Below are 21,570 nucleotides of genomic sequence, written 5' to 3'. Positions count from 1 at the left end.
ACTTGACAAAAAATATGGACAGAGGGGCTAATGATGCAAATAAATATAACTTCAAGAGTAAAATGTAAAATTTAAAATTTTAAGGCACAAAATCTAAATAATCCAAACTTTAGAGCGTTGTTTGCAATTTACCCAAAAAGAAAAAAAGAAAGAGTTTCCAAGAAGCCAAACAGACCCTAGGCTAATTCTCTTTGTCACATTAGCCCCCGAGCGAAAGCCAAATGACTTCCTTGGCCCTTCAGTCGCGTTGCGAGGATCGTATACGTAGCACTCTCTCTCTCTCTCCGTTTCCTCTCTCAGAGCCAAGGCCGCCATTGACGACCTCTGTCCTAAGCTCCTTCGCTCTCAAATTTCGGGGTCAGAATTGCGTCCACAATTCCCGATCCCCAAGGAAAATGTTTGTTTGGCTAGAAAGAAAGTAAAATAAAAATTGAACGAGAAAAAAAGAAAAAATGAGATCGAATTCTTCTCATAAACCTTCTTCTCAGAGTGTTAACATCGCTGCCAGTGCTCAGAGGCTCGATGTCGATAATCGGATTTCTCTCCGGTACTACTTCCGGATCGCCGATAATATTCTCAAACAGGTTTCACTTCTTCCTCCCCAAAATTTGTTGATAATTTTGATATTTTCACTTGGAGAATTTTCTGCAATACTGTGTTTTTCGATTATCGTCCAAGCAAGCTTTGAATTGTTCATTCTGTGTGGATCTCTCTTTATTTTTATTTTTATTTGTGTGAGATTAAATTTGAGAAATGTGAGTTTTTAGGCAATTTGGATTGGTAGGAAGCTGAAATACTAGTACGTGTTATTGGAATTAGGACTTGTTGCCTGTAGTATAATGAGCTATAGCAGAAGTTTTTTGATAAGAATTGATGGAGTTTTAGGTTATGGGTACTTTATGTTGGATGGTTAATTATAATGAGCCCAAAACTGGCAACCCAGTTGAAGATCAATCGACACAAGTCCAACAATGCGTAATACGCGTGTGGATGATCATGATCATGATAAGACATGTGACTAGGGTCAAGAACCTAGTGCAAGACAAGCTGAGAGCTGTTTGGTTAGTTTGTTACTAGGTGTTGTACAAGTAGTTAGTTGGGAACTGAGTAATGAGCTTTTCTTGATGTTAGTTGGGTAAACATTCTCATTATCGAACTTGATGCAGTTGGCTATCTTCCTAATTCCCCTTTCTTCTTCTTTGGAGTGTGACTACCTTGAACTAAGTCAAATCCTTACTTTCCATACACTTCCCTATCATTATCAATCATTTCACTCTCCTAGCCTTTAAACCACTAGCAGGTTCATTAATTTATATAAGAGCATTGATTCAAGATGGCTAAAGGTACAAGATTCTCTCTGCTGGGAGAGTCCTTTGCTATGGTCTAAGGAGATTTTGGCTCAACAAATTGCCCAAATCACTGAGGCCCTCCTCAAAAGATATCATGGTTGCTCTACCATGGGCTTAAGAGCATCATGAGGAGGTAAAAGTTGTGGCAGGAAAAAGAGGCATAATCCATCTCCCTAAGGCTACGAAGTTACAATTCCCTAAGTATGGTGGTGAGAACGCATTAGGGTGGATCTACAAGGCCAATCAACACTTCAAGTACTACTAGGTTCCAAATCAAGAAAAGGTTTTGATGTCCTCTTTTCACATGGAGGGTGAAGCTCTAATTTGGTTCCAAGATGCTAATGATTTTTTTGGTAACTAGGATTCTTTCATGAAAATCCTGCAAATTAGGTTTGGACGAATATCTTATAATGACCCAATGGTGTGTCTCACCAAGCTTAGGCAAACCTTGAGTGTGGCTACAACAAGGCCTAGTTTGAGGTCTTATACAATAGGCTAAGGGGGCTTTCTGATGGACATAAACTTAGTTGCTTTTTGAGTGGATTGAAAGATGAGATAATGCTACCTGTGAGGATGTTGAACCCTTAAAACCCTCAACCAAGCCTTTGGATTGGCTAAGATTTAGGTTTATGTCATTAGCAGCCATAAACCCTTTAAGGTAGCCTATGAACAAGGGTAGCCTTCCACCCTTGGCTTGCCTAAACTAGGATTAAGAACCTAGCGTAAGACAAGCCAAGAATAGTTAATTAGTTTGTTACAAGGTGTTGTATAAGTAGTTGGTTAAAGAACTAATCTTAAGCTTTTCTTGATGTTAGCCTTGTAAAATCCTAGTATAAATATCTTTATTAATGAAACATGACCTATCAAAAAAAAAATCCTAGTATAAATACTAGGCAGACATCCTTACTGTTGAACTTGATGCAAATTCGTCAATTCTCTTTATAGGCTCTCTTCCTAATTCCCCTTTCTTCTTCTTTGGGGATTTCTACCTCGAACTAAGTCAAATCCTTACTTTCCATATACTTCCCTATCATAATCAATCATTTCCCTTTACTAGCCTTTAAAGTTTAAACCACTAGCAGGTTCATTACATTATGTTGGCAGTTCTTACACTCAGAATTTTGTTCATTGTGATAATGTGTCTAGAAGCATGAAACAATGGACATTTATGTCTTAGTGGTAAAACTGGGTTTCAATTGGACCTTTTCATAGATTGCTAGACTTAGAGCTAGCAGTTGGACATACTTTAGTCGCAAAGTAAATGTGAATGGAGGATGATGTATGGGTTTCAAGTGAAAGTGGCTCTGTGAACAGTACTCACAGGCAATATAATGAAGGGAGAATAATGTTTGGGATGTGTTGTCACCCATGCCATTTTTTACCTAATCTCACCATTGAACGTTTTAGCCTAAAAAGAGAGAAAAAAACAGAAGAAGAAAGATAATTGGTTAAATATGGCACGCATTGTTGTTTCTTTGACTCACATTTCTGTTATGGAAGTGGCAGCGTAGCATTTTTAGATCATTGTTATTGCAGGGCATCTCTGTTCTTTCATTCATTCATTCAATTAACATTGCTCTAACTTATTTGTTATGCATTTTGCTACTACTATAAATTTTGAAAATTTTTTTTCTAGATGTGTTTATTATGCATTTTGCTACTACTATAAATTTTGAAATTTTTTTTTCTAGATGTGTTTACTGCCACTTTAAAATTAAATATTCTAATGCTGATGCTATGTTGCTCCCGTTGAATTTCATTTTAGATGTTAAAGTTACTTTCTTTTCTCTAAATCAATTTCTTGTTCAGTTTTCCTAAATGTCCTTGATTCCGATCTATTTGTTATATTTTAGGCTGACATCTTTCGAAGAGAGAAGAATATTATAGATCTGTACATTATGCTTCTAAGGTTTTCAAGGTGAGAAGCACAGATGTTGGTTCCTCTTTTAATTTGTTACTTTAATTGGCTAGTGCCTGTCAAGTTAGACTTCTATGTAGTTCTTAGTTATCTTTGGAAAGTGTCCCTGGAACTAGTTTCTTTTCTATTTCAGTTTGGTCTCTGAGACAATACCATGCCATCGAGATTACAGAGGATCTCTTCAAAGCCAAAAAGTTTATTTGAAAAAGGTAATATTTCCTGTTCTCTCAAATTTTTTTGATAGGTAATTAAAAATACACACACACACACATATATGTATATAGAAAAACTAAGGAGATTCACTTATATCAAATGATTTAGAATTTTCTGATACAGCTTTTGGGGCACAACTTGATTTGGAATATTTATTGTAGAAATTATTGGCTACATTGACTGAGCTGGAAGAGTTGAAGCCTGCAGTGCAACAGAAGATCGATGAATTAAACAAAAAACATACATATCATGTAAATGGGAGCAGCCAATTTCATCGAAATAATTCATGGGACTGGTCTCCTGTTAAAAAACAATCCTTGACGAATTATGATGTGACAAAGGTACAGTTAATGCTACATCATATTAGTATAAATTACTCTCTCCCTTCAATTTGCTATTCTGCTTCATTAGTTTCATTTTAGGGTAGCTACCTTGATTTTATTTTTAGGTGACAATTTGTTATTTAGTCAGTTGCTTCATACAGTGACCTTTTTCTCTTATTCCTATTTTTATTCTTTCTTTCTATGCTGCTGCTCTTATTGGTTCAATTCTATTGAGATAAAAGTTTTACTTCAATATGCTTTCTACATTTGACAGGCAGCAAGACCAGCTGCACGTCAATTCCCCACTCAAGGTTCAAGGGCTCAACAATTTTCATATGCCAGACCCGTGGAACAGCAGTTTCACAAATTGTAAGTGATTTTATGTATTCTATTAGGGTTCTGCTCTAAGTGCTTAGAGTTTTTCTCCCAACATGCAGCACATACCTACTATTGCGATTAAGGCTTAGTTGAGTTGAGTTGTTTTGTCTACTACTTTATCTTTAAAGTTAGATACTACTAGGCATATATACTTGTATCAAAACAGATACTTGGTTGCATGCATATTGGACAGAATCATTTCTTATATATAGAATCCTGAATACAATCTATTTGTTTATTGCCATTTTTTTACTTTGTGTTTACCATACTGGAGCTTTACAGCTTATGAAAAGATGATTTATTTTTGTAGCCCTTAATGCAAAAAGTTAAAGATATTGACTATATTGTCTGCCAAGAGTGTTGTATATTGGAATGCCCTTGATAGTACATACAGCATCTTGATTTACCAGCATTATGTATTTTACATTAGTAGATGATTTTCCAGCATTACGTTATTATGAAATAAAATAATACTAGATTCGTGTTTTTTTGAATGGAACCTGGTCTTATCTTCTAATTTTTTTAATGCTTATTTTACAAACTGTGCTTATTTGTGGCCTACCTTGTCCCTTTTCAGCTTGTAACAGTTTATCAAAGCTGCATTTGTTGGCAAAATAATAAGCAGAATATAGATACAACTTAACTCAAATCAACTAACCCTTAATCTTCAATCAAATCGTTGTTTTATCGATCATTAGACTTTGTTGGTTATTCTACTATATTTTTTAGATATCAGCATCTTCGGGTAAACTCAGTGTTTTTAGAACAATCAGACACACTTAAGCATAAAGTTCTCATGGAATCTTGTTACAATGCTTAAGTACAAGTCTAAGCTTGATTGAAGCAAAGTGCACATTTTTGAAATAAATGTCAAGTCATTTCTTATTCTTTTGGGACAATACAAATTTTTTTCTTATTAATCCTTGGTGATCATAATGCCAGGAAACTAAACTCTAAAATAACGACGAGTATCATATTCAGTATAAAATTACTAAATATTTAGTAGGATAATTTAAAATTGAAAATGTCCAAAGTCAACATGATATTTACAGGGTTAGAAGAATCATAGGCCACCAATTTCAAACCCATTAAGTAAAAAAAAAAAAAAAGATGGAAGCAAGTGGACCCATGGGGCCAAACTTTATTATTAAAATTATTAACATAGTTTGCTAGTAGAGATGGAGTCGGAGCCCCATCTTAAATGTACTATAATTTAAATGCAAGTGCATTAAAATTATTAACAGTCTTTAAGCAAAACTGAATTATTAATGTTTCAAGAAATTAAGAATAATATTTCAATTAAAATTCAATTACCAAAAGTTTTAAATGGAGTTTCATTATTATTTTTATATAATTTTAATAAGCTATTATTTATTTTTTGTTTAATTTTGGTCTTATACAATGTGCTTTCACCATTTATCTTGAAGCAATTTTGAATTTCAAGTTTCTCTTAGATTTTCCTTCTGAGATTTTGTACATTTTTGACACTTTGTGTTCATCATTATGAACATAAAATATTTTTAATTTTAATAGAAATTCATTACTTATCAAAAAAAAAAAAAAAATCTTGAAGCAATTTATGTTCTTTTATGTTCTGGAGTATAATTTACTAGTGCATGTGACAATGGAGAAGTTATATTATGAGTGATATGTTCATCTGTTGGTGTCCTTAATTTCTAGCTTCTTTGCTTGCTTCTTGTAGATCTTTTAGTATCCCGCGTCCAAAGGAGGAGACTCTCTCTAGGCACTCTATCTTGGGTCCAAATGGACTTCATGGACAGTGGCAGCCACCTATTAGTGATAAAGGGGTATGCCAGTAACTAGTGATTTCTTTTGCTTCATTGCCGGAACCATGCTGAAATATCTCTTCTTGATGTAGGTCCAATATCCAAGCAATATAGATCTGACTCCAGTTGAAATCCCAAGGTTTGCCTCTAGTTAAGTTCCTTTTACTTGGGCTTTTGCGCACCTCTAGATAGATCAAATCTCAGTTCATGGGGGGAATATATAAAGAGATACTTTCTGCGTAGGCATTGCTTGATTGTAGATAGAAACTTGATTTGTTTAAAGATTGAATCTTGTCACTGGTTCTCTCTTCATGATATCCCTTTGTTTATGCGTTTGAAGAGTCTATAGCTCATATGTTTCATCTGGTTGCCTTTCTGGGAAAACAGCCTGCAGAAAGCCATAGATGATGGACTTGCAATTAGAGAAGATTGTAGCAACTCGGGACAGGAAAAATCAAGGCAGGAACCAATTCTTACCTCAAAGGATGATACTCAGATGCATTGTGCTGAGGAACCTTCTTCCCTGATTTCATTTGAAACAACTCAATCTCAGCCAAATATTATCAGACAGCCTTCTCCTCCACCTGTACTTGCTGAAGTACAAGATTCGATCCCAGCAGTGTCACACACTTGTTCTCCAAATGTACTTGCTGAAATACAAGATTTAATACCTGCAGTTTCATCCCAAGTTGGTGAGTCAGGATGTGGAACTGAGATGTCCGCTAAAGATAATTTTGTCCAAGCTGAATCTCCACTGCAATTGCATATTGTGAGTTTACTCTTGACAATCTCTCTCTCTCTAAATTTCTTTTTGGGAATGACATTTTGACATTGGTTATATTTTTCTGATGATAACAATTTTTTATGCTTAAATCAATTACAGTGATGTAAGTAATACTGTAATAGGCTATATTTTTATCCTAACAGATGTTTCTCTTTGCAGTCAACCAATATGATGGAGACCTTTATGAAGCTTGCTAAGTCAAATACTGTTAAAAACTTAGAAACATGTGGTGTACTTGCAGGTTCACTTGTAAGTGCTGATAAAGATTACTTCTTATGACCTAAACACTTCTTAACCCTAACGTTTTTAAATATTTCATTTCTGCAGAAAAACAGAAAATTTTATGTTACAGCTCTCATCATTCCAAAGCAGGAATCAACATCAGATTCTGTATGGAGATTTCTTTACACATTTTACAGGGTTCTTTTGTGTGACTTAATAAGATATATACCGTTGTTATTCTAAACTTGTGCTTTTTTAATTAGTGTCAGACAACAAATGAAGAGGAAATATTTGAAGTGCAGGACAAGCAATCTCTTTTCCCTCTTGGGTGGATTCATGTGAGTATCTATTATTTTGGTTGGTAGTTATTTTACACAAGTAGCTATTGGGTCTTGAACCTAAGACTTCACCCTCCACCATACCCTTACAAGGGGAGGAGGTGCCCTTTGAGCTAAAGCTCATTGGAGGATTCTTGTGTCTATATTATAATGTGATGAATGATCCTACACTTATGCTTAAACCCTTTGCTGGTTTATGAATTGAATGCAACTTATCAAACTTGATTACACTTATTGCCGTTGGTATGTAGAGTCTTACTGTGCTGAGCCTATGGCCCCATGGAACTACTGTAACATATGAAACCAGTACTAACATTGGTTGATGTACTTGAATTGTTGACCCCTTGTACACTCCCTGTGTACTAGGGTGTTCCTTTTTTGATATCAATAAAACTTATTACTTATCAAAAAGTACTAACATTGGGTCATGTTAAAATTTGGTAGTTTCCTGTAATCTTTTTTTTTTTTTGATAAGTAATATAACTTCATTGAAAAAAGAAATTGATACGGGGAGCCAAAGCATGCAGGCAGTGTTCTAAGGATCCAGCAAAAACTATAATGCAAAGAAAGTACAACTATGTAACAAATTAGTCAAAGAATTAAAAGTAAAAGAACGCTCGAAGAATTTGTCCACTCTAGCAACATCTAGAGGAAAAGCACCTTCATAAAATGAATTAATCTCACTTCCTACAAAAGTATGAGCATTCCTCTCCTGCCAAATACCCCACATAAGGCAACGAGGAATCATATTCCAAAACACAATAGGCTTAGGTCTGCTACATCCACAACATGGCATGGCATAACCCAATGAACCTTAAATAAAGAAAACACTATATTACAACTCTCAATGTGAACATTAAATGATCAATGGACTCCCCATCCTACTTACACACACAACACCAATCCATCAAAACTACTCTTTGTTTCCACAAATATCAGTAGTTGAAATTCTCCCCAAAGCTGCAGTCTACAAAAAAGAAAAGACCTTTTTTGGCACCTTTGTCTTCCATGAAGTCTTCCAGGGGAAAGAAGAATGGGTAGTGGAATATAATACCTTATAAAAGGATTTAAGATCAAAAAACCCTCTGGAAGAGGGTTTTCAACATAATTTGATCCACTACACTCACTCTTACCAAACCAGAATTAATCAAATCCAAAAAATTGGCCACCGACCCCAATTCCTAGTCTTGCTCCAGACGAACAAAATTGACATTCCAGTGGAAACCATCCCGAGAAAGATAAAAGCTCAGACACAAAAGATTCCTTATTATAAGAAATATTGAATAATTATGGGAAGATATCTTTTAAGGGAGTCCCCCAACACCAGGTATCAAACCAAAATTTGATACAAGAGCCAGCCCCCCCACCTTAAAGCAACAAAATGATAGAAAGTATCCCATCCCTTCCTGATATTCTTCCATAGGCAAACTCCATAAGTCTCCTGCACACCATTAGAGCACCAACCCTCCCACATACTACCAAACTACCATATTTAGCCTCCACAACACTTCACTATAAGGCATACCTTTCTATAGCAAAATGTCAACCATTTCCTGAGTAAAGCCTTATTAAAAAGGACCAAATCCTGAACACCTAGCCCCCCAATTTTGAATTGGCTCACAAAACTTCTTCCCACCAACCAGGTGATACTTGAACTCATTTCTCAATCCTCCCCACAGGAAATCCCGTTGTAATTTTTCAATATGATGAGCAACACTCATCGGGTTAGGAAACAGGGATAAAAAATAAGTAGGGAGGCTAGACAAAGTGCTCTTAATTAATACAATTCAATCCCCTTAGAACGATACATCATCTTCCAACCAGCCAACTACCTCTCCATTTTCTCTAGCACAACATTCCAGACTGCTTTTTCTTTGAAGGTAGAGCCTAAGGATAGACCCAAATATGTCACAGGCAGCTGAGCTAATTTGCAACTCAAAATACCAGCCAAAGCTTCCACATTCAGTGCATCACCAATCTGAACCAATTCAGATTTCCCCAAATTTAACCCAGAAATAATCAGAAACGATATAAATACTGCTTTCAAGTGCCGACTTTGCTCTGGATCTGCCCCAACAAAAATCAACAAGTCATCTACAAAGAGAAGATGTGAGATAACTATCTGTCTACCAGGATGGCGACCAACTGAAAACTGTGTAAATTTTTTTTTTTGATAGGTAATCAAAGAAATATTATTAATGAAAATAGAAAGTAAAAATACAAATTGTTCATGATGATGAACAACAAGAAAAGGATAAATCAAACAACAAAGAAGAGGGAAATCAGGAAACTAATCTAAGAGAAAACATAAACTCAGAGAGAACAATTAGTAAAACCCCAACAACGAGACCACTCAAAAATACTACACTGGCATAAAACCTTTAACTTTTCCAAAGTTTTCTTAGTGTCCTCAAAGGAGCGATGGTTTCGTTCCAACCAAGTAATCCACGTCAAGCAACTTGGAATCAAATTCCAAATATTTGAAGTATTATTCCCAAGTCATTGATGCCAACAAAATAACAATCCCGCCACTGTTCCTGGCATAACCCAATGAATACCAAAAGCCTGAAGCATAAAAGTCTGTAAGGTATATGTAACAAGACAATGAAGAAGAAGGTGGTCAACCAACTCCCCATCACGACACATACAACATCGATTTTCCAAAGAGCGACCCCTAAGCATGAGATTATTCAAAGTAAGAATCCGACCATGAGTAGCTGTCCACAAAAAGAATCTTGAGTTCCCCGAATTGCATGGTAGGAAGATTGGGTGTCAAACTTACCATCTCCTTTGAGCCACCAACAAAGAGTATCACTCCTTTCACCTCGAGGAATATGAGATTGGATAAACTCAAGGAGAGAATAAGATGCAGCTATCTCCCAGTCTTCAAATTCTCTATAAAACCTTAAATTCCAAACTCTAACGGGACCCCCCTCCGGAAGTCACAACACCTCAGAGATACAAGCATCCTTGTTAGCTGAACACAAGTAGAGGTCAGGATAGAGAAATTTTAGGGTATTATCGCCAATCCATCTATCATGCCAGAAATAGATACGAGTACCTTCATCCACTACAAAAGACATGCTTAGAAAATCGTGTAAAATTTTAAGACATCTATTGAGATTGGTTATTTTTGCTCGTTGCTTTCTTGACTTTTTATTATTGCTATTGCTATCATAATTAATTTGTCTACGGAGATTCAAATTCCTCTTGCTAGCATCTTATTTGTATACTCGAGTTGCTTTCAAGTTCTTTGCCTGGGGTTTTGGTGCTATAGATTTCATGAGTAATTGGCAAGTCTGGTGTTCTTCCCTTTCATCTTTCTGCTTTGCTATTTTCTTGACTTCTTATATCTCTGAATAACAAGTGCATGGATAGTTGTGCCAGAGGGGACTGAACGCTCATTGCCAGAGTTAAAGTTGTTTTTCTTGAGACCCTTGTATGATTGGATGGCTGCTTTGAGTAGTCATTCCCTTTCCTCGTTGGAGGAATTTCCAGACTGATGTAATTTTGGCTAGCATTATAGATTCTTTGGTACTCAACCTGTGTACAGGGGAGTCTGTTTGTTAGGATCATTGTGTAGCTGTTGTAAGTGTAGCTGTGGTAATTCATTGTAATTCAATTGTAACTCAGGATAGTTAGTAAGGGAGGGTTAGTTAGAACCATGGTTTAGTCAAGGAAGGTCAAGGGAGTTAATTGGTAGTTAGAGGAAGTTAAGTGGTAGTTAGTTTGTTAAAGGCAACAAATGAGATATAAGAGTGAGGGTTGGACAGAAGGGTTCATTGAGCAATTGGTTAATACATCTTCTATTCTTTTGTATCTTCTATACTCTCTCTCTCTCTAACTTCTTCCTCATTCTGGAGACCTAGCTGTTCTCTAATTTAGCTAATCCCTAATCCAAATCATTGTCAATCCTTGCAATTTGGTATCAGAGCAAGCTTTCCTGATTAACCATGGCAGAAACGCGTGCTACAGCAGCCACCAATGAAGCTATTGCATCTCTAAGAACCACCACTGATCATCATACGAAGGAATTTCAGAAGATGCGAACGGTGCAACAGGAGATGCGAATTGTGCAAGAAATTCACACGAGAACTATGAATGAGATGAGTCAACAGTTGAATGTGGTATTATAGAAATTGAATTCCTTTGAAAATCCAGGGTCACCAGGATTCCAATCTCAAAGAAATGGTGAGAATATAAATCCTAATTCTGCCTTTGTGTTACTACCTGTATCTCGCACCATGAAATTGGAGTTTCCAAGATTCTTTGGGGAAGATCCTGCGAGTTGGGTTTACAAAGCCAATCAGTATTTTAGATACTATAACACCCCCATTGGAGAAAAGCTGATGTTAGCTTCGTTTCACATGGAAGGTGAGGCCCTAATCTGGTTCCAAGAAGGGGAGGAAACAGGGGTGTTTCATGATTGGAATTCTTTGATTCAAGCCTTGCATGTGAGGTTTGGTACTACTGCATACGATGACCCTATGGAGACATTAACAAGGCTAAGACAGACCTCTACTGTGGCAGTATATAAGGCCCAATTCGAAGTTTTGTCAAACAGGATCAAGGGTCTCTCTTCTTCACATAAGCTGAGTTGCTTTCTCAGTGGGTTGAGGGATGAAATCAGACTTCCTGTTCGTATGCTTAACCCACAGTCACTGAATGAAGCTTTTGGGTTGTCTAAAATTCAAGAAGAGTACAACTGGAGTTGTAAAAGGAGTTCCAAGATTCAATTGGAACCAGGTAAGACCTCAATTCTTGGTCCACCTCCAAAAATTCCAACTTTGACTGATAACAAGAATAATAGGCTACCACTTAAAAGAATTACTCCTGCCCAAATGGAAGAAAGAAAGAAAAAAGGTTTATGCTATAACTGTGATGAGAAATGGGGTCCGGGTCATAAGTGTAAAAATGCTATGCTTTTCCTTCTTGATTGTGTAGAGTTTATGCCTAATGCAAATTCAGGTGTGCACATTACTGAAATAGATAGTAGTGGTGGTAGTTGTGTCTTTGAGGAGCCCTTGAAGTGTCAAAGTGATATGGTTAAGGAGGCTGAAATTACACTATATGCTCTAAGTGGTACTCCTACATCTGGGACTATGAGGGTGAAGGGTAAGGTTAAGGGTAAATCTGTGGTAATTTTGATGGATTCAGGTAGCACTCATAACTTTGTTGATCTTTCACTATTTTCCCAATTACATATTCATGTAGATAGGTCCTAAATATTGGAAGTTAAGGTTGCTAATGGTGAGGTACTTAGAACTCATGGGTTATGTAAAGATGTGCCTATTGACTTACAAGGTCATCAATTTTTAGTTCAGTTGCATGTGTTAACCATGGGAGGGTGTGACTTGATCTTAGGCACTCAGTGGTTGAGTACTCTTGGAGTCATTCAATGGGATTTCAAGTTGCTTACCATGTGTTTCTTTTCTGGTCATAAAAATGTGCTACTGCATGGTTTAAAAGGGGCAGATGGTGACTCCATTCAAGATGGCCTTCAATTCTTGAAAGAACCTGTTAAAAGAGGCTTGGTATTGCAGATTTCTGAGTCTCTTACTCCTGTTGAGGAGGTTGTTCACATATCTGCAGAAAAGGTCGCTTCAGTTCCTGCCCAGGTTGCTGTCTTGCTTAAGGAGTTTGAGGCAGTCTTTGCTACCCCTGTTGGCTTACCTCCTATTAGAGGGCATGAACATAAAATCCAGCTCAAGGAAGGTGCCCAAGCTGTCTGCCAAAGACCATACAGATATCCATTTTATCAAAAAAATGAGATTGAGAAGATAGTTAAGGATTTACTATCTGTGGGATCAATTAGGCATAGTTGCAGTCCATTTGCTTCCCCTGTTTTGCTTGTGAGGAAAGCTGATGGGTCTTGGAGGATGTGCATTGACTATAGGGCTTTGAATCAAGAGACCATTAAGGACAAGTACCCTATTCCTGTCATTGATGAGTTGCTGGATGAGTTGGGTGGGGCTTGTGTGTTCTCCAAGTTGGATTTGAGGTCGGGGTACCATCAAATTAGAATGAAAGAGGAGGATATACCCAAGACTGCTTTTAGGACACATGAAGGGCATTATGAATTTTTGGTTATGCCCTTTGGCTTAACCAATGCTCCTTCCACCTTTCAATCCTTAATGAATGCTATCTTTAGGCCCTTTTTGAGGAAGTTTGTCCTTGTCTTCTTTGATGATATTCTGGTTTATAGCAAGACTCTATCTGATCACCTTGGTCATCTCAGGTTGGTTTTGGAAACACTAACCAAACACCAGCTATTTGCTAAACAATCTAAGTGCACCTTTGCTTGTGCTGAAGTAGAGTATCTTGGCCACCTTATTTTTGGAGAGGGAGTCAGAACTGACCCTAAGAAGACTGCTGCTATACAGCAATGGCCTATCCCTAAAGATGTCAAAGCCTTGAGAGGATTCCTTGGTTTAACTGGATACTATAGGAAATTTGTGAGAGGGTATGGCCAAATTGCTGCCCCTTTGACTGCCCTTTTGAAGAAGGATTCATTTGTTTGGAATTCTGAAGTTGCCACTGCTTTTCAGAGACTCAAGGAAGCTGTTTCATGTCCTCCAGTCCTGGCCTTACCTGATTTTACCAAAACTTTCATTGTGGAGTGTGATGCTTCTGGTTTAGGCCTTGGAGCTGTTTTGATGCAAGATCACAGGCCTATTGCTTATCACAGTCAGGCTTCAAAAGGTAGTAAGCTTTCTCTTTCCACTTATGAAAAGGAGTTCCTTGCTTTGGTGGTGGCAGTCAAGAAATGGAGACCTTACTTGTTGGGAGGTCCTTTTATTATTAAAATAGATCACCATAGTCTGAAGTACCTGCTGGAACAAAGGGTGGGTACCCCAGCTCAGCAAAAATGGATTTCTAAGCTCTTGGGGTATGCTTTCATAGTGGAATACAAGCAAGGTAGGGAGAATGTGGTGGCTGATGCTCTTTCTAGGAGACAAAGTGATGATACAACTGTTTCCTGTGATGATTCTTCTTCTGCCTTGGCCCTTGCTGCAAGTGGGTCAGGTGTTCATGAGGTGTATGCTAAAGGTACTCTATGTGTTATCTCCTTTCCCACTCCCTCTTGGCTGTCTGCTTTTAAGATTAGCTATGATTCTGATCCCAAGATTAAGGCACTCTTGCAGAAGGTTCAGTCAGGTCCTTGTCCTCCAGGGTTCACTTTTTGTAATGGGCTGTTGTTTTACAAGGGTAGATTGTATTTGGGAGACTCTAGTCAGGAGTTGAAGGCTGTGGTATTGTAGCATGTCCATGACAGCCCCTTGGGAGGTCATTCTGGTTATCTCAAGACCTTGCATAGACTCCAGAAGGATTTTTATTGGTCTGGGTTGAGACAAGACTTGAAGCAGTATGTGAAAGAATGTGACACTTGTCAGAAACTCAAGCATGAGACTTGTTTCCCTGCTGGGCTGTTACAACCCTTGCCCATTCCCGAGAAGCCTTGGTTGGATGTGAGTATGGATTTTGTTGAAGGATTGCCTAAATCTCATTTGAAGTCTGTGGTATTTGTGGTAGTGGATAGACTTACAAAATACACTCATTTTATGGCCTTGTCCCACCCTTACACTGCTGCCAAGGTAGCCAATCTCTATTTACAATTTATGTTTAAGTTGCATGGTATGCCAACCACTATTGTTAGTGATTGAGATCCAGTGTTTACTTCCTTGTTTTGGAAGGAATTAATGAAGTTACAAGGTGTTTCTTTGGCCATGTCTTCTGCTTATCACCCTCAGTCAGATGGCCAAACCGAGGTTGTGAATAAGAGTTTGGAACATTACCTAAGGGCTTTTGCAGCTGATAGGCCTAGTACTTGGGTGGAGTGGCTGCCCTTGGCAGAGTTTTGGTTCAATACCAACTTCCACACTTCCATTAAGATGACACCCTTTGAAGCTTTGTACGGATACCCTCCTCCAAGGATCTTGGACTATGTGGCTGGTACCACAAGGGCGGATGCAGTGGATGTGATGTTAAGGGATAGGCAGCAGCTTCAGTCCTTGCTTAAGCAGAACTTGAATGCTGCTCAAGAGCGTATGAGGTGGTTTGCTAATCAAAAGAGGGTGGAGAGATCCTTTGTAGTAGGGGATTGGGTCTATTTAAGGTTGCAGCCTTATAGACAGACTTCAGTGTCTGCAATGCACAATAAGAAGTTGGGTAAGCTTGATCCTAGGTACTATGGACCTTTTAAGGTCATTCAGAGGGTTGGGGCTGTGGCATACAAGTTGGACCTACCTCCTGGTTCCAAGATTCATCCTGTGTTCCATGTGTCCAATCTCAAAGTTAAGTTGGGCAGCCAGGTGGTGCCTAGACCTACTCTACCAGCTGTGAATGCTGATTTGATAATCACTCCTGAACCTGTGATGATTTTGGATAGGAAATCAATACAGCTGAGAAGTAGAACTGTGACTGAAGTATTGGTGCAGTGGCAAGGGGAGAGCAAGGAAGAAGCTACATGGGAAGTGCTCTATGACTTGCAAGCGAGGTTCCCTCACCTTGTGGGCAAGGTGCTTTAAGGGGGGAACAATTGTTAGGATCATTGTGTAGCTATTGTAAGTGTAGCTGTGGTAATTCATTGTAATTCAATTGTAACTCAGGATAGTTAGTAAGGGAGGGTTAGTTAGAACCATGGTTTAGTCAAGGAAGGTTAAGGGAGTTAATTGGTAGTTAGAGGAAGTTAAGTGGTAGTTAGTTTGTTAAAGGCAACAGATGAGATATAAGAGTGAGGGTTGGACAGAAGGGTTCATTGAGCAATTGGTTAATACATCTTCTATTCTTTTGTATCTTCTATACTCTCTCTCTCTCTAACTTCTTCCTCATTCTGGAGACCTAGCTGTTCTCTAATTCAGCTAATCCCTAATCCAAATCATTGTCAATCCTTGCACTGTTTTGCTATTTTTGATGCTATAAAATTTCTTATTCTACTGATTAAAAATAGGAGGTTGAGACTTACAGTAAGAATACAAGGTTCTTTCTTAATGCTATAGTAATTGCCTAAGTAATGCTTTCCTGTTGCCGATTCAATTACTGATTCATAGGATTAACTAGAAGAGAGGGAAGGCAGTGGAGGCGCGTTTGGAAAGGGTTGTTGAGATCAATAGATCTAGCAGTGTTTGAATCCTTGATTTGAGTATGTGAAAGATCAGCTCTAGATTAGAGAATGATCTCCAATTATAGTTGAAAAGATAAGTAAGCATCAATGGATTTAGGGTTTAAATGGTGGTATTACATTGAAAAATGCGAAGCTCATGAGTTCGTTATGTCAGGCTCCAGATACTAATCACATGTTAGGTTAGGCTTCAGATACTGATTTTGTTGTTTTGCAGTGCAATTGCTTTGGTAATTGGAGGTCACCAGTTTGTGATAGAGATCCCCTTGATAGATCTGTAAATGTGCTTAATGCAGGGGAGCCTTGGAATTTTTAATTGTTAGGGTCTATTTTGCATGGGGTGGGTGGTTGGAGTATGCAAAGAAATGAAGAAAAGGATAAGGGAAAGGGATAGAGAAACTATTTAGGCCATCTTCAACAGCCAAGATGCCTAAAATTTTATTAATCTAACTCTACTATATTGATACAAGAGGCCTTACTTGTGGATTTTATGCAAACCTTTCTTAGCTAGCAAAATCATTTGAAAACAAAGCCAACAATATTATGACCAATTTTTACTTGGATCTAGACCTTTCTTATTGAAGGATCCAAGCTGCCATTTTTACAACTGAATGACACAGCATATAGTCCCACCTTGAAGTTTGCTTCAGTGCCCTGACTTTTGCCCGAGTAACTGAGGCATTTGCTTTCTGCTGATTTCTTTTATTTATTTATATTTTTTACCTTTTGCTGTCATTTTGGGAGTGGGAGAGCATATACATTAAATTGAAATTAAATAATAATAGAAAGTAGAGAATAAAAATAAGTAATGATTACATTAAGTTACATCATGAAAGCACATCATGTAAAACCTAATTTTTATTAAAAACAAAAGTTATAATATACTACTAAAATAATCTAAATTAAATCATTAGTTTCTTTTAAATCTCTTGAAATATTTGGCTATTAAGTTTTAACTTGAGTAGTATTTAAAATCTCTGGAAAGTTTGTAATAGAGTTTACTTAGAGCAAAGTAGATTAATAATTTTAATATATTGATAGTGGTGAAAGCACGTTGTACAATTTGTAACACTTAGGTAAAGCTCCATAGCACACTAATGACGTGGGGGACCCAGCTTTTATTATTAGAACAACAAAGGTTTTATTATTAGAACGAAATTATGATGGATGATTGAAATAATTTGGAATGGATAATATAAGATGTCTTTTAAATTTCTTATTACTTTTAGTAGTTGAGTTTAATTACAGTAGTAATTTGAATGTCTTGAAAATTTTGATAATTTAGAGTTTTAATTCAAGAAAATTATGTTAATAATTTTAATGTATTTATAATGCACCATATGATGAAAGCATGTTGTATAACGCTTTTGTTGAGCAGCATGGTGTAACCACAGTTTTTAGGACAGAGCTATTATTGTATAGAATGTGATATATTATTAACATTGAATTTTGCCTCTAATCACTTCCTGTTCAATGCCTGATCTGCATATGATTATGATCTTGTGATATGCATGTTCAAAAAAAAAAAAAATGTGATTGTTATGCTGACCAATTAATTATACCTTGGTTCAATTTCCAGACACATCCCACACAGTCTTGTTTCATGTCGTCGATTGATCTTCACACTCATTACTCATATCAGGTGTGTCTCCTTCTGTTAGTATAATGGTTATGGTTGCAAATGGAAGCTAAATTTTTAGATTCTCAGTTACCCATATTAGTCGTGGTAGTTATTTATGACTGAATCATCATCTTTATCTTCATATTTGATTAAAATGTTTATAAGTTACATGTTGGTTGTCTAATTTCTTAGGTTGAACAAACTTATCAAAAAAAAAAACAAAAACTTCCTAGGTTGAACAAGGCATCCCAAATAATTGTGTGCATAGTGATTAGTATCGTATGATATGTATCAAATCAGATGAAAAAAGTACTGCATTGTAAGTAGGTATCAATCATGCTCATGAATTGTATGATGCATAGATATGCGTATCATATGAATTGTTCGTATCGGACAATATATAGACATGGCTTTAAATTGGAGGTTTTTTTATTATTAAAATTTGTAATTTGAATCGAGTCCAACCAGTTATTAGGCTTGTTTTTAACACATTTATTAGGTTACTTGATTGAGCCCAATAAAATAAGAAGTTCAGGAGGGTTTTTTTTCCCTACAAAATTTGGTACTCACTTGGTATTTCATTTTCACATTTGCAAATTGCTTTTCTATATTGTGAATAAAGTGTTATTAAATGACAATATAATTATTATTATTAATTTTTTTATTGTTATAAATCCAAGAAAATAGAATGTCAAGAAGAAATGTAAAGAAAAAGTTGGTGCAATAGAAAAACAAGAGGTGATAGTAAATGTTAGAGATGATGAAGAAGATGCCAATGGAATGATTTTGTAAGATGATGAAAATGATAACAACATTGACTTGAACTATAGAGCTATGAAGCACAGGTGTGTTTCCAGATTTGGGTGCGAGTGCGGGTGCGGGTGCGGAATTTGGCAATTTTTGAAAAAGTAGGGGGCGGATGTGGTGATTAAAAAATTATTAAAAATAATTTTATTTATATTTTCTATATATTGCTAAGCATACTTTTTCATATAATTGTAAATATGTACCAATTTAAGAGTAATAGTAGTAGATAATAACTAAAAAATGATATTCATAAATTAGAATACAACCTACAAATTTATTTTTATTATTTTTTTAACATGTATTTCAGCCATGATTTTGGCCAGTTTCGGCCGGAATTGGCGCAAAAAAAAAAAAAAAAAAAAGAGGCTGAATTGGCCTGTCAGAGGAGCGTCACCGCGAGTCCGGTGTGGGTGCGGTGGCCCTGGACCTGCACTTGTGCTGTCTAGCTATAGAGATGAAGTTAATTAGGCAAGATGATAAATATATGTGAGAAATTATTATTTTGGATATATATCATGTATTATCATGTTTGAGTTTTACCAAATTGAACCTCTATATTATAAATATATTTTAATTTGATTTATTTATTTAGCTTTGTTAAATTACATAAGTGATGATTAAACTAGACATTAGTTGAAATATTTTCCAAATTTATGGTATGTATTAATTTTGATAAGTTGTTTTTGTATCTTATGATACACGATAGAAAACAATATAAAATTGATTCACGATATGATTCATATTTTGACAACTATGATTGCATGATTTAGGTAGAGATAATTTTATTACACAGTTTGATTCTTGGAAATAGGTTTTGGGTTATTATTTCAGCATTCTGATTCTCTTGTTGGCTCTGATACCATGAAATGAAATATGGGAGAAAGACCTTCAGGAGACTGAGAGTAAAGAAAGAAAACGGGATTCCATAGAAAAACTCTTGTGAACCACGTTCTCCCCTTCTCTCTTCATTTCTTCATTCCGTTCATTGTCGTTTGATAGATAGCACTTTAATCTAATTGAATGCCCAAGGGATTTGAAGGAAGTGCAATGGTGAAATGAAAATGTTTCACAAATCTGTGGAGGCATTGTCTATAGTTCCTTATAAATTATGAGTCCGGTTAACGGGTGTTCTTAAAGCGATTGTTAACAAATCATTTTAAGAACGTTTTGACACCACTTTTATAGGAAATAAAAAAAGCTGTCAAAATATTGATTGCTTTTTTTCTTTTTCTATAAAAACTTTCCTAAAATGACTAACAAATGTCCTTAGGGCATCCGTTAACACTTCTCATAAATCATTGCTATCAAATACTTGAACCTATAAAAAGAAAGGGAAAGATAAATTTGAAACCAACTTCCCCTCCTTTTTCCTCTGTGATAGTCTCATCCAACATACACAGAATAGATTATCAAAAAAAAAAAAAAAACACAGAATAAGTGGAGAATTTTCTTTTCCAATTGTCCTAAAGAGCTCACTGTTTGTCATCTAGAGCCACTTTGGTATTATTATTTTTGAAAGTTCAATAGTTACAACGGGGGTGGGGGATTTGAATCTTGGATGTTATGGACATACTATAAGGTGCCAACCAGTTAAAGCTACAAGGCTCTTGGCAAATAGCCACTTTGGTATTATGTCAGGAAACCTTTTCATATCCAACACACTGAAGGGTAAATGATTTTGTGTGCTTTTATCATTTCTGTATTAATTACATAAATGCTTATTCCTTTTTCCAGATTATGTTGCCAGAATCTGTTGCAATTGTCATGGCACCAACGGATGGTTCGAGGTAAGATCTCAATAGAATTGTGAACTCGCAAGATAATATATATATATATATATATATATATATATATATATATATATATATATATATATATATATTTGAAAATTATATCTGCTAAACAATTATCTGCTAAACAATTGTATTTTCTCTAGATAATCTCTTTGTTATTCATCTGTACAGAAAGCATGGCATTTTCCGGTTGACTACACCCGGCGGCATGTCTGTCATTAGAAAATGTCAGCAACGTGGCTTTCATCCACATGATCAGCCTCCAGATGGTGGGCCCCTTTACAAGACCTGTACAGATGTTTACATGAACCCCAGTTTAAAATTTGATGTCATTGATCTTCGTTGATCACAATCAAAACATTCGGAATTGTACATTTACGATGCAATTGTTCATATAATGTGTGCGCTATAATATTTTTACGATTAGGGAGCCTTCCGAATGCAAGAATAGTCATGTTAATGTACTGGTGTTTTGTGTAAAAGATGATAGGGGTAATATTGCCAGCTGACCACATAACTATCTATTGTACCCTATCTATTGTACCTTGATCAATTGGCCATCACTGGAATTGCAATGGAAATAACTTCAAGCTGTGTTTATGTATGATTTGTTGATTGAACAGAAATGCAACAGCTTCTACTTCATTACAAAATTTTCAGATCGGTTTTATCTGTATCATCAGGCATGAGCGCATCATAATCAACAATACATGTCGTTGCTGTGTTACTTTATTAGTGTCAATGAGCTTACAGCCCCATGGCATCCTTCCCCCTCCCCAACCCTTTGTGGGCTTAGATCCCTCCGCCTCTCTCCGGCCAGCGAAACAGAATAATGTGCGACAAACATATGCAATACATCGCTCCACTCGCATGGGATTGGGCCTCACATAACTGGGATCAATCCCTATTTGAGTAG

General features: G+C 36.5%; 1 protein-coding gene across 2 annotated transcripts; it reads left to right on the top strand.

Annotated features, from left to right (window-relative positions):
• The first annotated feature begins 196 nt into the window (after positions 1 to 196).
• On the top strand, positions 197 to 21,280 carry LOC142631209 (AMSH-like ubiquitin thioesterase 1). Of its 2 annotated transcripts, none has more exons than XM_075805318.1 (14): positions 197 to 584; positions 3,203 to 3,267; positions 3,401 to 3,476; positions 3,642 to 3,821; positions 4,078 to 4,172; positions 5,884 to 5,989; positions 6,061 to 6,107; positions 6,356 to 6,737; positions 6,912 to 7,001; positions 7,080 to 7,142; positions 7,238 to 7,312; positions 18,013 to 18,075; positions 20,596 to 20,648; positions 20,826 to 21,280. In XM_075805318.1, the coding sequence occupies exons 1-14, from the start codon at positions 453 to 455 to the stop codon at positions 20,998 to 21,000; spliced, it is 1,602 nt and encodes a 533-aa protein (XP_075661433.1). In that variant the 5' UTR covers positions 197 to 452; the 3' UTR covers positions 21,001 to 21,280. The 2 variants fall into 2 exon arrangements, with proteins under 2 accessions (XP_075661433.1, XP_075661432.1); XM_075805317.1 differs by having other exon boundaries at positions 6,061 to 6,119.
• The last annotated feature ends 290 nt before the right edge of the window (positions 21,281 to 21,570 follow it).

This window comes from Castanea sativa, chromosome 4 (genome assembly GCF_040712315.1).
Source record: "Castanea sativa cultivar Marrone di Chiusa Pesio chromosome 4, ASM4071231v1".
Classification (NCBI taxonomy): Eukaryota; Viridiplantae; Streptophyta; class Magnoliopsida; order Fagales; family Fagaceae; genus Castanea; species Castanea sativa.
This window is presented reverse-complemented; position numbering and strand designations above follow the sequence as displayed.